Source organism: Fusarium graminearum, chromosome 3 (assembly GCF_000240135.3).
Source record: "Fusarium graminearum PH-1 chromosome 3, whole genome shotgun sequence".
Classification (NCBI taxonomy): Eukaryota; Fungi; Ascomycota; class Sordariomycetes; order Hypocreales; family Nectriaceae; genus Fusarium; species Fusarium graminearum.
In genome coordinates this window covers 1,543,677-1,560,093 of record NC_026476.1, presented here as the reverse complement: position 1 = coordinate 1,560,093, position 16,417 = coordinate 1,543,677, and the positions used below count along the sequence as shown (strand labels likewise).

Genomic DNA, 16,417 nt, shown 5'->3' with positions numbered 1-16,417 from the left:
TTGTTGTAACCACTGCGGCCGAAGGAGCGGGTAGAGGGAGCAAATGTGAGAGTGAAAGCAGCCATTGTAAATGTGATGAATGAGTTGTTTGGTTTGAAAGTAAACTGAACAGGGTTGAAAGTTGAAGTTGTAACTGAGTTGAGTTGAGAGTTGTGTTGTGTTGTTGTGTGTAAGTGATTAAAGTTGTAGAGTGTGGATGCTGTTAGATGAGATGGATGGAAGATGTTGATGGTGATGATGTTTTCATTTTAGATTTGACCCGGATGGCAGGACACTTATATACAGAGGACTTCAAGTAAGAAGAAGGATAAGGAATCTCGGTAGGCGATGACTACCAGGGAGACAACGGTGGAAGGCTGACGCCTATTCGGGTCGTGCCATGACGATGGATCAAGCACACCTACGGCAGCAGGGATACAAAATAGAAACATGTACTAAGGTACCAAGACAGGCTAGGGGGAGGGTACAAGGCTACCTGGGTAGGTAAGGTAGATTGTGCATTGCCATATTCCGTGCATGGAAACTTCTTTGACACGGTCGTGGGAACAGTCATCAACCGGGACTGGGAGATACTAGTTTGGTCAGGACAGAGTATATACGCCTGCGCCATGTCGGCGAGCTGACAGGGGCCGGGATCTGAAGCGTGACTGGTGGAGGGACAGCATCGTAGGGCTGAGGATTCTTTGGGGACCTTGCATTACAGGGGGGTTTCTGGTAATCTTCTGTTTGACAAAAGAATCTTCGCCGGGAGCGGAAGACGTGGGCCGTATCCAGTCAAGTAAGTCGAACAAGTTGCGGTGCGTATTACGGGGACAGATTGGCTTACGGGGGGCTTGGACAGGGAATAAGAGTAAGCCACAGCCTCCTTGAAATAAAACACCCCTGGACCCATGTCGTTGTCATACTTGGTCCGTACTCGTCCACGGCTCTGCCCACGGAGATCAAAACATACCAGGTAGTGTTGCAGTTAGATGCCATCCTGTACCTACATAGTACAGCATTTTCGTGATGGTGATCTTTTGACCCCCAAAGCCTGAGTTTCAATATCACATTGTTAGTCAGGGACTGACGAGGATGATGACGGAGCTTAGATACGTAAATACGCGACAATACGTCGGGTAATTCGTATCTCGATCCTACTTCCACGCCATCCGGAATCTTGACTGTCCATCCATCCATTGATTGTCAATTGTAATTCCGCACTTAAAACTTCATAAAGGCTGACAAATGAGGCCGTGTGATATGATTCCAAGCAAACTCCGACAATGCTCGGAGTCAGGGATGGAGATTACAGGAGCAGTTGAAAGTAGTATTGGCGTATAAGAGATTGGTGATATGAGAGTTGCCAATAATGGAATTGACCCTGAATGCGTCTCGACATGTGCTCAATCCAGAGTGCGCGTCCCCAATGGTTCATTCTGTCACATGGAGGGGTTCGATAAGTTAAAAGGGTTGCCTAAAAAACAAGACATTTACAAATGGCATCATGATAGCCAAGTTTGTAAGCAGAATGCGTCAGTTATTTTGTCATCATCTTTGTCATGCTCCCCCCAAATGGCGGCTGCAACCATTAACACCATGACGCGACTTCCCCATTGGCATGCATCGGTCAAGCCCGTGGGTTCCGCCTGCCGAAGTGACAAACTGCCCCGGATTCCACTTTATCCCACCTTCCCAACCCATCTTATCCCTTCTTCGGGCACCTCAACTCAGGTCAAATGCAAGTCTCAACTCAATCTCATCTCCGCCTTTCTTACAAGCATAACGCTTGGGGCATTGAATGCTTGACCGAATTTCCCAATTCTCTTATCGTGACTCATATTGGGACAAGTTCGAATTGCTCATCCTGGCTCTAATGACTGTGCTGCACAGGTTCCCTCGTGGGGGCAGCAGCCGAATGAAACGTCACACTTGAGACAAGCCTTAGGTACTAATTCTTTGTACATGAGGTAATCGCCGCCAACACCCTGGAACAGCCTATCCAAATCTTATTATTGGATACCCGGCATACTCTGGTTCCGGCGGCACGGCACCTACAGCATTACCCGTTCGTAGGGTTGGGTTGGGATGGCCCGGCCATGCCCAGGCCCAAGGCCCTCCTCCCAGTGCCATGGGACCTAATTTCTGAGTTGTCCCGTCGGATCCGTTCAACCTCGAACTGGGGGTTGCGATTCTCACCGAGATCTATGGTACCGCCTGCTATTGGCCAGACCCCCAAACAGTAATTGATTCGACTTGCGCCAATGGTGGGCGAGACAGAAGCCAGACGCCAGATATCCCCTCACGGGAACGACATTTCACGTCTACTCTATCAAATGAATCAATCTTTATTCGCAAATTCGCATTTCCCATCATCTTGTCATGTGTCTGAGCGCATCAAACAGCCGCAATGAGACACAACTCTCACCCTGCCACCAACAATGATACCCTTGTCGACAGTTAAGCGCCCAGGCGCTTTATAAATAGAATATGTGTTACAATTGGACAATTGGCGCGTTATCGCACGATCTGACTGTTTTCGCTAACTAGCTCGATGCATAGCCCTGGACGTGATCCAATTTACCCAATCAATGTGCTGACTTACTACACTCACTACCACGAGGCATTCTCCAGGAAATCAGCCTTGCAACCTGAACCGAGCTCTACCGTCGCCATTCCCACCTAATAAGCCCTAAAGCCATTGTCCCGCCTCTTGTCATCCTGGCTACCTCTGAGACATTGCACTATGCCACAGATACAGCCATTCTGATCCTAGTGCTCATCAACCGATGTTCGTTTCGTTTCGTTTCTCGAGCTTACACCACGGTAGTCCCCTGGGACATGTCTCGGGAAGGATCCTCAACGCTTGCAGGGGTATCTTACAGGGATCATCTGGTCCTGGACTGGTGGTTACACTACTGCAGGTAATCAGTAGGCTAAATGTCTGCCTTAGTCCAGGATCTGCAGCGGTTTTCAACTTCATGCATTGGAACAGTTGTAAGCTTTGGCTCATTGCTAAGAATGGCTACGGCATGCATCTCACAAGTCTCGGCAGTGACTCTACGTCTGGGAATAGTACCATGCAGAGCTAGGCACCGGTTAGGAATCGCTGCCGAGTCTAACTATAGCCAACACCATTGCAGCAATCCCGCTGACGTTGACTATACTGTATTTCGTTTTCGAATTGACAGCCCTCGGTCGATTGAATAAGTCCCGCCGGACGCCACCAGACAGTGACAGCCTGCCGATAGACAACAGTGCACGGATTAATCTGCAGCCAAAGAACCTTGGCAAGGTACGCAAGGACAAATCACAGCCACCCGTCCTCCACAAGTGCAGAACGAGAGTTAGAGGCTTCTGTCCCTAGCTTACCCGAAATGGCAAAATGATTCGATCCCTGTTCCCAGTTTATAGTTCGTTCCTAGTTTCAACGCACCAAGCCTTCACATGGTTCAAGGATGCGGTAGGAGCCGTGTGAGTATATTTCCGGTTTCCTAGCTATAGGTAACAGTCTAGCCAATGACTTAGCAAGTAAAGTCTAGTGCCTACACAGTCAAATCGTCCGCATAGCTGGCCATACAGGGCCTTTTCTCCTTATCCACTCAAAGCTCGTCTCTAACATGATCCTCTTTGCTGGGGTCATCCATGGCCATAATTTTGACGACCAGACTAGTCCATCCAGTGAAATGCTGTGTTCGCTGTCCGGCTCCCGTATCAGGATTATATTGCTCCCAGGCAAAGCCTGTTTCTTCCCAGCTCTTGTACACTGTGTCGACAAGATTCTTGCGCAGACGCGAGAACAAGTCCTTGGCCTTGGCTTGAAACGGGCCTTCTTGCGAGGCAACATTCTGAGTAGTTACATTAGCATTTGCACTATTTTCAATCATCCGTTACGAGGTACTTACTTGAAGCTGAGACACGGCAAGATAATTCATTGGCATCCACACTGGGCTGCGCCAGTAGTTCTCGCCAGTGTTGTAGAACTCATCCTGCTTGCTCAGGCTGCGAATACCGTGTGGGCTCCAGAGGTGATCTTCGTCACCGATGAGGTCCAGGATCTTGCCCAGTTTGGGGTCGTCAGCCTTCATGAGACCAACCAGGAAGGGGAACAGGGAAACGTAGCCCTTGTGGCATACGAGAGCGTGCTCCTCGTAGTCGTCAACCATTGCATCACAGTAGCAACCCTCCTTTTCAGACCAGTGAAGGTCGTTGAGGTTGTGCTCAATACCCTCCAAGTTGGTCTTGTACTCGTCGACGTCTTCAGCCATACCGAGAGCGTCTGCGATGTTCATTAGGGACTTTGTCATGAGGCCCACCCAAGACATGAGATCGACATGCAGCTCGCTAGGGGATGGGGGCTGAGGTCGGGGATAGTCATCCAGGCCGCTGGTAAGGATATGGGTTTCAGTACGGCCTCTCCATCGATACGCCTCCTTGGTGGAGTAAGCCTCACGATCGTAGCTCTTGATGTCACCACGCTGGGTTTTACGGAACCAATCATACTGGCGGCGCAGAAGGGGATACAACTTTCGCAAATAGGTCTCGCCGAGTTCGATGTTGTCGAGATGGGCAGTTTGCAAAAGGTCCGCCCCAATCAAGCGCTCCAGCTTCTGGGGTTCAGTACCGTTGGCCGCACGAAGGCGCTCCATAAAGCCCTCAATGATGAGGAAGAGAGTGGGAGGGTTGGCGTAGTGGGGGTACTGAACTTGGAACTCAGGGGGTACTTTGCTACGAGCTTCGTGACCCAGGATCTGCTCGCGAGCAATCCAGCCATTGTCGTCCATGGTGTTGTACCAGCTCTTGACAATTTCAAGAGTCAGATCGATATCCCAATCGGCGATGGGGATAAGGTGGAAACCCTCATCCCAGAGGAAGCCGCGAGGAAAGAAAGGGCGAGAAGGAACACTGGTGAAAAGCTCGTAGGGTCCTTCAAGATCCGGCTTCGTGCGACTCCTGGCGTTTGCAGCTTCAACCCAAAATTCTTCATCCTCCTCTTCGTATTCAGGAGCATAGGATCGGTCAATGATCTGGTGACCGTGGAAGTATCCGATACCACCAACAAGGTTGGAAAACATGCTCTTGCCAAACTTCTTGTATTTCTCGAGATTGAATGGCTCTTTGAGCTTGAAAGTGTTTGCGAATCGCTCGTTGAAGATCTCGGAGGTCTTCTTGATTTGCTCGGTAACGTCCTCAGAGTTGAACTCCTTTCCAGAAGATGCTGATGAGAAGATAACATCGAATTCGAAGGGTCCTTCAAACGTCTTCTCTACGATCTGGACATTGGCCTTGGCGGGTACGTGGGCAATACGGTACACCTGCCATGGTGGTGGAGGGTCAGTTTGGTCGGCATTTTCTTGGACGGGCGAAACAGCTTCTTGAAGCTTCTTAAACACAACAGGCTTGCCCTGCCAGGTATGGTCCTCTGGAACGTCCTGGGGACTTGAGACAATAGTCTTGTCTCCATGTCGGTCTTCGAGCAATTTGTTGTTGGAGGTGGGATGCTTTCCGGTGCCCTTTGTTACGGCAAGCTTGTAGTCTCCCAGAGTCTTCGAGTTTCCGCTGAAAGTGACATCGTCCTCGAAACCAAATTGTGTGCCTTCACCTTCAACATCGAGCTCACCTTCGCCGTCCTGGGCGATGTAATAGAAAAGCATGGTCTTGGTGTCCTTTGCGGCACCTTCTCGAAGCTCGCCCTTGATGCGAGCGGCCCAGCTTCCGCCATGATTGCCTCCTGGAATCTTGACAAATGTCGTTGTCAAGTCAATATTGTTGCCCTTGTCGTGGATTGATTGCACACCGCCTATGCGTGCATCGTATTCATCCCATCCATATCCATGAATATCTTCTCCTTGTTCACAAGTGTATCTGAATCCTGAGACTAGCGTTAGTAAATTTGGGAGTAATAACCAAACGTTTCACACACCATTCTGAATGTCTTGGTAGTCGTCAACCTTTGCCCACATGAGCCCCGTCCATAAACCATCTGGTGTTCGCGGCCGCACACCAAAATACAAGTTGGACTTGTATGGACCCCAAAAGAGACTCTGGTTATTTTGACGGCCAATCTCTGTCGTCAGCACAGATGAGGCCTCATCTGCGGCTGAGGCGCCCAGGATGAGTGCCGCCGTCGACACCCATTGGGCGATCTTGACCATGATCTTGAGGAATTAAATACCCCTTTATTTATCTCTGAAGATACGATCGTGGATGGGGTTCTGGAACTTGTAAAGAAATCCACTACCGCAATCGGTTTGTTGCAGCTTGCAGACAGGCGAAGCTCCAGAGAACACGTACGTTGGGGCCTCCGAATTGACAATGACGACGCAAGGCTGAAACTCTAGGAAATCCGGGGTTCAGTGGTAGAGCTTCGACCAATCAATTGGCTTCACTAGCCACCGCCACGTTATGTCGATCTCCACATTAAAGTTGTTTTGCAGTAGCCTTGCGTTTCTAGAATTCTCTAGATGCATGCTTTCTCCAACAACATCCCGCTTTGAATAGTCAACGCATCCCAACAAAGTCGAGGAGCAGACGTAAATACCATATCGACGACATGAGCGACTCGAGACGAAGTAGACGGCCAGACAGTCGTCAAATGTGGGACGAATCTGATAGGCGCGATAGGCGCGGAGGCGGAGGACGGGATAGGGACAACAACGACCGTGATCGCAGAGGGTACAGGTCCCGATCGCGCGAACGCCGTGGATATAGAGATCGTTCCAGGTCTCCTGATAGAAGAAACAGGGATGGGGATAGAAATCGCCAAAATAATCGGGGTTCGCGACACCATGATGACCGAGATAAGAGAGACAGGCGACGAGACGATGGAGACGATGCACCGCCAAAACCAAGAAGGGATGATCGTCGCGATGATGATAGGGACCGAAGAGGTATGCACTTTTAATCCTCTTACAAAAAGGCAAGACTAACAATTCATTCAGCCAAACCCCGTCGCTCTGCGTCACCACAATCTCGCAGCCCCTCCTCTAACGAAACAACCCTTCCCACACGTACTCGCCCCGAAGCCAAGCGTCCAGCACCTCACATGTCTTTCAATGTCGGATCTCGTGCCAGCCGCTCCCCACCACCACCCACATCACGCCCCGAGCGCGAAGAGGAAACCGCCCACTCAGAAGATGGCCAGGCCTCCGAGGCAGAGGACGACCCAATGGAAGCAGAGGACGACGACCTGGCTGCCATGCAGGCCATGATGGGCTTTGGTGGGTTCGGAACGACAAAGAACAAGAAGGTCTTGGGAAACAACGCTGGTGGAGTGCGGAAGGAGAAGAAGACGGAGTATCGCCAGTACATGAACCGAAACGGCGGTTTCAATAGACCTCTCAGTCCATCTTGATAGAGAGTTTTATCACAGGGTGGTTTAGAATATTCATTGGTACATTGTATTTGCAGTGTACTTAATTTAGGCAGGAGTTTAGGCGATAGTAATACTACATTTATGCCAGACCTATAAGTTTGTCACCGAGCAAGATATCCTCCTAAAACCAGACCAGATATACTTAACTAGGCGGCTAATTGCGTAAACATGTATTATTAATTTGCGAGTCTGTCAAAGTGAGTTTCAATGTTTCAATAACAAATCAACAATAATCAAGGCTTGTTTAAATACTCTCTTTTACTGTGTGCTGGTGTAGACATTACGTATAGCGCGTTGACTACATACAAACGCGGTATCCCCTTTCCATCTCCCTCCTAAACAGTTCCCAACACCATTGGTATGCATCGAATGACAAACACCGTCCGTCCGTCCGTCCATCCATCTCATCCTCATGCCTTTTCTCCATGGTCTTCCTCTACCGCACCATCACCTGCAGCATCTGCCTTGGGCGTTGGTACATCGTCCTCTGTAGGCGGTTCAGCTTCACTGTGTTGCTCTTTCGCTGCCTCGTCTTCTCCGCCCTTGGACTCTGGTCTGGACTCTTCTTTGTGCTCCTCTGCGTTCTCTTCTGACTGGTTCGTTGCCGTCCTATCCCTCCGCCGCCTCCTTAACCTTCTTTCTTCCTCCGCTGTCTGCCGTCTAGCCTTGCGAAGCGTTTCCCTCCTCTCAGGATTCTCGTCATCTGCACCATCTCCACTGCGCATGCCTTGCAACAAAGCAGCCGCCCTGTCTGCTAGATCATCCCCACCTGAGCGAGGTGATGACATACCAGGGCTGAGTACGGTCGAGTCGTCTTCGCTTGGTGCTTCTGCAGCCTTGATAGTTGCCTCTGCTTCTGGGATCTCGTCGATGTCTGGGATCTTTTGTCCAGAAGCAACACGCACCTGGTGACGATCCTTGAGTCGCGCTCGCCTTCTTCGGTCTCTCTGATCCCGAGCTTGGGGCGCAGCTGCACGCAGTTTCTCCAGTAGGGAATCCATTGCACCGGTGTTGGAAGGAGATATAGGTCCAGCTTCGGTGCTGTTGCTGGTAAGCTTGAGCTGCGCCGTATGCTTTCGCTTCATCGATGCCTCGTTACGTCTCCTCGTTTCCTCAACCTGTACGTTCTTGTCACGAGACTTCTTCCACTCGCCCACGAAGAGCGCCAACTTGGCGAAGAAATCCCGGCGGGCTCCATCGTCGGCAGGATCTTCACCATAGAATACCATAATGTCCTTGTATGTCCTCATCATCTCTTCCAGGTACAGCTCCATCTGTTCAGATTTCCGTCTGGCATCCTTCATAATGCGTTGGACGACTTGGCTGACTCGGTCCTGGGGATGGAACTTCTTGGGGTCGCTCAGGTTACCTGAATCCAGGGACATCTGAATGTTTCGAATATTATCGATGTACCTCTTTGCATCCGCCTGCAGTTGCTCGATGTTGATCTTTTGCACAGTCATAACGCCGTTGATATCATCAGCGAAAGTCTCCCACTCGGGGTACTGGTTCCGGACGATACGCTCCACGAGATCGGCCAGTGTTGACTCGTTCTTGTCGTCCTTTACCATACCCAATCGTGCCAAGGAACTGAGCTTGAAACCACGTGCTTGCTTGTTCGCGTCGTTCATGTAATTACCAATATCCAAAATAAGACCAAGAACATTCATCAATGAAACGGAATCACGTAGCGACTCAGACACTGTAACAACTTGTCTGATCTTGTCGTTGATCTCTTCGTACTCTTGCTCGAAGCTTCTGGTGAGAGCAAGTGCTCTCATTCGACTCTTCCAGTAGTGGTGCAGCTCAAAGGCCGTGTAGAGGTAAAGCTGATCTTGACGGGTGAGCTCAGTGGGATCGAGTTCACGGGTCTGAGACTTGGCCTCAGGGCCTGTCCAGTCCTTGCTGTATGGCGCCATTTGTTTACTTGTGTTGTCAGGGATGTTGCACAAATCGTCCTTCTGCAGGAAGTCCATCACAACAACATTATCCAAAATTTCTGAATCACATTGGATGATTGACTGAACAACCTTCTCAACAGAGTGCTGCGAAAACTTGGCAAAAGCGATTTCTACATATTGTTAGCACCAGGCTCCATGTCAACCAAACAGCAATCAACTTACCATAAGCTTTACGGAGATCAGAAGAAATGATTTGCTTCTTGTCGTCCTTCTTAGAGGAGCCTCCCATGCCAATCTTCTTGATCTCCTTTGCCATAAATAGCTTCTCAACCTCGTCGAGAATACCTTTCTTGCTAAGCTCCTGATACTTCTCCTCCCGAGCCTCAGCAGAGGGGGTGTGTGCCGCCCAGTGACTGGTCTCAGGGGCGTCAACCTTCTCCCAATGCAAAGCTTTGAGCTTCTTCTTGGGGCGGACAACAGGCAAGCCAATGCCTGGGGTGGCCCCGAAAGCGGGTTGTCGAGACAAATAGTGCCCAGACATAGCACCACCAGGCATTGGAGGAGGTGGAGGAGGCGGCATACCTCCAGCACCAGGCATTGGGGGAGGTGGGGGAGGCGGAGGTGGTCCACCAAGCATACCTGGCATGGGAGGAGGCGGCGGAGGTGGTGGAGGTCCTCCAGGGATTTGGCCAGGCATAGGGGGAGGCGGAGGTGGAGGAGGTGGTGGTGGAGCTCCAGAGAGCTGGCCAGGCATAGGTAGTGGTGGAGGCGGCGGCGGAGGAGGCGGAGGAGCAGCGCCAGCAGCAGTGACCTCAATCTTGGGTGTTTCGCCATCGCCTGGAGGAGTGATGGGTGACGAAGTCTCCATACTAGGGTGTGAAGGACCGGTTGTGTCATCCTCAGAGTCGCTACCATCATACTTCTTAACCTTGGAGCCGATCTCACCGAGCAGACCAGCTTGTTGCTTAGCGTCAATCGTTGGTCGCTTCATCTCAACGATTCTGGGCTTCTCGTAGACAACGCCATCCTCGCCCTCGGTCTCATCGTCCTCTTCGATAACTTCGCCATCAGAACGTCTCTTGAGAGGCTTGCGGGGGATCTTCGTGTTGCGGTTGATGCTGCCCAATACACTGTTTGTGAAGTCTCGGGGAGGCGTTCCACCGCCAGGAGGTGTTCCGGGTCTGTCATCCATCTCCTCACGGAGAGCTCGAAGACGATCTGAGGGTCCGACAGCATCTCCCCACACACGTCCCTCAAGCTTGTATTGTGTCTTTTGTCGCTCGATCTGCATCTGCAGCCGCTCCATGAGACGGTTGCGGTCCAGAATACCTTGCATGCGAGCAGGGTCCTCGGGAGGTGCAGTCTTGCTGGCGGTGACATTTGCACTCTTGATGGCTTTGGATGCTGCAACATCTTGAGCGTCTCGAAGCATCAAGTACAACTCTCTTGTCTCCAGCTCATACCGCTGCGCTTCCTTAGCTCGCATAGTCTGCATGCTATCCAATTCGGCTTTGAGTCCATCCGCCTGTCTCCTTTGAGCATCGATAAACCTAGCTTGCTCCTCCAGTTGCCTCTGCAACTTGGCAACTAATCCATCGGCACCCAGCTCCAGCTGAGCCTTCACCTCATCGCGCTCCGCCATAGCGGCTTCGGCGATCTGTCGCGATTCGAGGGCTTCATCCTGTGCCTGTCTGGCTTCCGAATCTGTATGCAGCTTGTCTAACAGACTTTGGACTGTGAAATTGAGACTCTGCTTAAGATCCATGTTCGGCAATCGCCTATCCATAGCGACGTAGCTCAGCATTGAATCGACCAGCTGGAACATGCGTAGCCGCTCTTCGCCGTCGTTGGCACGGATGAGCATAAGATGCTGCAGAGCTGAAATGAAGTAATCCTGGGTCTTGGTACCCTGAAGACGCTGCTGAATAGCATCCGCAATTTGAACGGGATCAGTGAGATCCTTGACTTCGCCCTCTACGTCGTCCTTGATGCTGCTGTTTTCCCTTTCCAACATATCCTCATAGTCAATGGCCTCATTGGTTCGGAATCGCTCGATCTGCTTGTCCAGGAGTTCGTATTGGAACTCCTCCATCTTCGTCAAGATTCGCTTGATGCCACATGCTGTAAACTGAGCTCGAATGTGTATCCTCAACTCCAAGTCTCTCTCGGGCGAATCGATTATCATGTTGACAAGCATGAGGGTCGCGACGGCATATTCCATAAGCAGGTTCTCCATTCCAATACCACCAGTCCTCAACTCTTCACTGGCGCCGACCAAACTTCCCATCTTGCCCCTGCCATCGATGGTAACCTCGACCAGGCGCATCCAAGCATCAAATCGCCCATTTTCTCCTGATGCTACTTTGACTTCATCGAGAGCTTGAATGACCTTCAAGTGACCTTCGGAATTCTCTCCCCATGTACACAAGAAGGTGATGATTTCACTGACAAGCTTTCGCGTGGTGAGTCGAGGAGAAATGAGCGAGCTGGCGAGTGCCACCATGACTTTCTGGTGTATCAAGGCATCATCGGCACCAAATTTGTTGTTCATCAATGCTTTTACACACTTGATGATGTCGTACTCGCGGTCAAGGCCTCTGTCGATGCGGCCACTGTCTTGGGCAGGTCCCTGTGCCGTCTTGCGGTTGATCTTAAGTAGCAAGGTCATCAAGGCGACCTGTCCCTGACACTCGACAAATCTCTTTACCCAACCAATCTGCTGAGTCCTTAGGTTTACCTCCAAACTTCCCATACCCTTCGTGTCAAGTCGGTCCTCCATAACTCGTCGGACATACCATTCTGGAGTGCCTTCCTCGTCGGAATAAGTCGTGATATCGGGGGTCGCGGTATACTGTGTCGGTCGTGCTGTTTGTCGGCGCTTTTGCTCGCCCTGCCACTCGGTGAGTCGATCTTGATAGAGCAACGTCCACTTCTTTTGGGCCGGGTAGGCCATCATCTGTCTCCTGGCTTGCTCAGGGAGGTTGTGCCATCCTCGCTTCTGCATCAGCTGCAGAAACATCTGCTCGACCACATTATCGTCATCGGGTTTCGGGAAATAGAAACCACCCTGAGGGTCGCTTTGTCCTGGAGGAGGACCCGAGGGAAATTTGGTGAATCGGTGGGAATCGCGATTTGAGTACTGCGAAGCAGCATAGGAGCTTTGAGAAGACGCACTTGGCATTGCTGTTCTTGGTGAGCGAGATATCATAGTATGAGCGTGGCGCGAATTACCTGACTGTATGCTCAAGTTGTCTGCTGAGCCTCGAGCAGTGGAAGACATTAATGAGTCGTATCGGGGGTTAGGGGCATTATTTGAATGAGACGAACTGCCCCTGGCAGGGCCCCATTGCTGATATTGAGTCTGGCGTCCTGTCGAAGCCATGGTAACATTTGCATTGGGATAACCGAAACCAGCAGGCTGGCGCCCTGGAGAACGGGCCCCAGACTGGCCTGACCCGTCCCAGCTTGGATATTGGTGATAGTCTTGGCCATTTTGATTGAGGTGGTGTGGAAGAGGTTCTCCTCGGCGCACCGGCATCTGCTCGCCCTTGGGCAAGTATTCGACAGGAACTGGAGAGCGTGACCCGCCCCCGATGGTGTCGTATGGAATCGAAGTTATAACCCCGGCCATCTGGTTGATACCGCCGTCGGAGGACTCTGGGCGACCGTCAAACGAAATAGCAGACGACTCTCGCTTATGGCGCGAGGACCGAAAGCTGGCTGCATCGTCTGCGGGGTATCTCAAGTCCTCATTTAAGCGTTTCTCCTTGTGCTTACTTCGCGAGAAGAGAGACCGGCCGCCAGAGGACTGTCTAGTCTTGTCAGACATGGCGACTGCGACGTCGTGTCCGCGACAGTCGTCGAAGCGGAGTGTTTAGGTTGCGAATCGTATTTCGAAAGTAATGTCGATTTCGAGCTGATGTGTTACTAGTAAAAGAAAAAGAAGAAAAAAAGGAGGAATCGAGGTCGAGGACTCGTGCTCGTGCTCGTCAACCAACGGTTACGAGTTGGAACACGTGAAGTTGGTGATGTGCTGCTGGCCCTGGGCCGCTCGCTTCATTTGGGGCACAGTATTCGACGTTGAATGAAACGATGGGAGACTATTCGGGGTGCGGAGGATCTCCAAATCGAAGCGGCGTGAGCGTTGTGGGCGGGCTTGGAACCTTGATCGCCGGGAGTTGCTTTTTGACAGAAAGGAAATGTATGTAGATACTGCAGTGTAAGGAACTGGAAGGGGGGGTAAAGGTAAAAAGGTAAGGTAAAAAGACAAAGAAAAGGCCTAAGCTTGACCGGATGATGCCGCTGCTTGAAGGAGTGGTGCCAGAATGAAACGAATTGAACTGCAAACCGAATTAACTCAAGGTGGTGTGCATAAAGGAGCGTAGCGTAGCAGTAAAGTAAAGTGTTGGATCCGACCTAATCATTCAAGTCAGTTGGGTGTCCAAAAGACGGGGATGATCTGGTTGGATTGGATCCTTTCTCTATCGTCAGGGATCTTGTAGCTGCTCAAGCCAAACCGAGGGTCACGGGCAAGACGAATGCGGATTGGCTTGAGTGTCTATGGGGATGATGGATCCAGTATTGCTTAGCCGCCGCTTAGAGGTCGGGTAGGCACCTAAGGAAGCTAAGCTAAGAGCGATTTCAGCGCTGTGAGCGCCAAGGGGAACCTGGTAGCACGGGTAGCGTACGGGCGGGCATCGAGAATCATGGATCCTTCTGAAATTGAGCAGCCTAAGGTACTTAGTAATTCAGAGACGTCCCAAAAGCCCTAACAGTGTACACAGGTCAAGGTGTTGAAATCGATAGTTCGTATACATTCGTTTGGTATAATTTAAATTTCGCTCATCAGCCAAGATTGACCACATAGTCAGTCAGTGCTTATCATTGGGCGTCATAAGTGGATGGAGTTCACCCAAGCTGAGGTAGGTCCATGATTGACACCCCTAAAAAGCGCTGTGACTGGGCGTTGGCCCGACCTCGTGGGATGGACGCTTTTTAGCAGCAACCCGTTCACAGGCGGGTAGCTTTTTTGTTCCAAGAATCAAGGGACCTATCAGGGGAAGTGGGCTTTCTAGATTAAAGACGCGTAGACACTGTCAACCTACATTTGCTTGTAGAATATTTCATATCATTTCTAGCGTTATCAAAGATAAGAAGGATGCAGAAACGTGTCCACGACAACTTGGCAGCTTCCAGGAAACTGGGACTGTCAACGTATAATCAATCGCACTGATAGTGCTGCAAGATCTTTGAGCTACAACAAACCCTCGTACCAACATGCGGCACGTCACAGGAGTACTTACTATACATCCTTACGAGTGCCAAGTTGACGGTATGCCTGGGAATAGTTCATGCAACCAGCTAACTATGATGTATCTGGCCATGATCTTCATGTTACACTTGAGCTCATGAGGTGGTAACAGTTGTTGCGCATTTGCCTGGCTTCCACGAAAGCATCTTTAAGCTGTAATCCCCACATTATACACATACACATGCATGGAATTCTTCCTTTCAACTGTCTCAACTATCCCTTGAACCGCGTGCAGCTCTTCTCCTTTGTCTCGGGGTCCGTCCGTATCCGTCCACTATTTTGAGACGAGACATAGATCTCTCTTCTCCATCCTTGATTCTTAAGCGAGGTCGGTTGACTCAGGGCCTCAGTTCGACTCATTCCATTCGATTTCAACTGCCGGCTGTCGTACTTGGACTTTTAGACATTGTGAGCCTCAATCCATAAGCCATTGCCTCTACCAAGAATAACGAATAACGATTCAGCCATCTTTCTAAGCTAAGAACAATCCCATACAGGGTTGATGAGCGGAAGTTGTCAGGAGAGAATACTCTGTACTTTAGTAGACCAGGGGTATAGCAAAACACTTAAGACCCAAGTTTAAGATACGGGAAATAAATTAGTAGGTACTCCAGCCAAAGGCCAGGTTAAACATAGTATGGAATGACTAGGCATATTATCTTGTCCCTTATGCAAGTACATTGAAGTTTTCTACAACCCGAAGGCCGGGCCATAATCTTAGGATATATCTTACTCGTATCCATGACATGTCTAGCTTGAGAGAAAAAGCTGATGATACGAGGTATCAATTACTTTGTATCCGTACGAAGGTAGATGCTACATGACCCGCTCAATGAATGGCGTGCTATGGAAATTTACCGATCATGGATTGATTTAAGGCATTAATGCGAATAATACAGATACTATGTGGGTGATCATCATGTCAATTGTCTTGATGAGCAGGAAGCTTCAGCTAGAATTCAATTACAAGTTCCACTACTTTATGTATGTACTTTATTCTCAATAATGAACTGGGGACATCAATCGCTCGTCAATCTTTGACGTTGATATTGGCACTTTTAACCCCCTTGCAAGTTTAAACCCTTCCGTTGGTCGACCCCTTTTAGCGGGATCTTCGGCGTCGTCACCTCCCGCTGGGCCCTTTGTGATTGTGGCTTCAGCCACGTTTCCAGGGCTGCCTACAGCCTCTACTATCCTGTCGTAACCTCAAGGCAACGTCGGATCTCGAACCTCATGGCATCCGCTGCACCCTCGAAACTTGCATTTTACGCTGAAACAAGCTCTAGACTCGTCCCCTTCGGTCCTTGAGAGATAGAACATGGGCACGACAATGTCGGTCATCAAGGTATGTATTCATCATGACAACTTGACCAATATTCTTGGCGTTCGTGGCGGTACGATACTAACACCTGATCGCAATTAGACGCTCATTATTCCCGCCGTCATCTCGTTGATTCTCTTCATTCTGCTCACATACATTCTTATTCCATTATGGCGTCGGTACGCCCGCTACAGTCAATATCTTCCCCTCGACACGTTATCGTCCCATACGTCGTCTTTGCGCGAGCGCATAACGGCCCGCGTAGCTGCGTGGCGCTCCAACCGCGACGTCGCGTTCGCATCCGACGACGGTTCTGATGACGGAATAGGTGATGATGGAGAAGAACTTGGAAACGTCGACGAGGCTACCTGGCGTCAGATGGAGGCAGATACCCGTGCGGCCCGGCCAGACAATGCCAGGCGGCTGAGCAGAGAGTAAGTGGCCACAAGAAGAACATGTCGTTTTTTTTGTTTCGTTTTTTCATATCATGAGCATTGCTAACCCGAGTATAGTCTTGAAGAGGGATTTAG

The 16,417-nt window shown here is 50.4% G+C and overlaps 4 protein-coding genes across 4 annotated transcripts; 2 read left to right on the top strand and 2 right to left on the bottom strand.

Moving 5' to 3' along the window:
* Positions 1 to 3,581: 3,581 nt before the first annotated feature.
* FGSG_05218 (uncharacterized protein) lies at positions 3,582 to 6,134 on the bottom strand (the record flags this gene model as incomplete). Its single annotated transcript, XM_011325428.1, has 3 exons — positions 3,582 to 3,827; positions 3,885 to 5,851; positions 5,903 to 6,134. The coding sequence occupies 3 exons, from the start codon at positions 6,132 to 6,134 to the stop codon at positions 3,582 to 3,584; spliced, it is 2,445 nt and encodes an 814-aa protein (XP_011323730.1).
* A 331-nt stretch (positions 6,135 to 6,465) lies between these two features.
* Positions 6,466 to 7,450, top strand: FGSG_05217 (uncharacterized protein). Its single transcript, XM_011325427.1, has 2 exons — positions 6,466 to 6,869; positions 6,921 to 7,450. The coding sequence occupies exons 1-2, from the start codon at positions 6,533 to 6,535 to the stop codon at positions 7,331 to 7,333; spliced, it is 750 nt and encodes a 249-aa protein (XP_011323729.1). The 5' UTR covers positions 6,466 to 6,532; the 3' UTR covers positions 7,334 to 7,450.
* A 314-nt stretch (positions 7,451 to 7,764) lies between these two features.
* On the bottom strand, positions 7,765 to 13,084 carry FGSG_05216 (cytokinesis protein sepA; the record flags this gene model as incomplete). The annotated part of the gene is made up of 2 exons (XM_011325426.1): positions 7,765 to 9,425; positions 9,478 to 13,084. 2 exons carry the CDS (start codon positions 13,082 to 13,084, stop codon positions 7,765 to 7,767), a joined length of 5,268 nt encoding a protein of 1,755 aa, XP_011323728.1.
* A 2,812-nt stretch (positions 13,085 to 15,896) lies between these two features.
* Positions 15,897 to 16,417, top strand: FGSG_05215 (uncharacterized protein; the record flags this gene model as incomplete). Its single annotated transcript, XM_011325425.1, has 3 exons — positions 15,897 to 15,911; positions 15,990 to 16,321; positions 16,408 to 16,417. 3 exons carry the CDS (start codon positions 15,897 to 15,899, stop codon positions 16,415 to 16,417), a joined length of 357 nt encoding a protein of 118 aa, XP_011323727.1.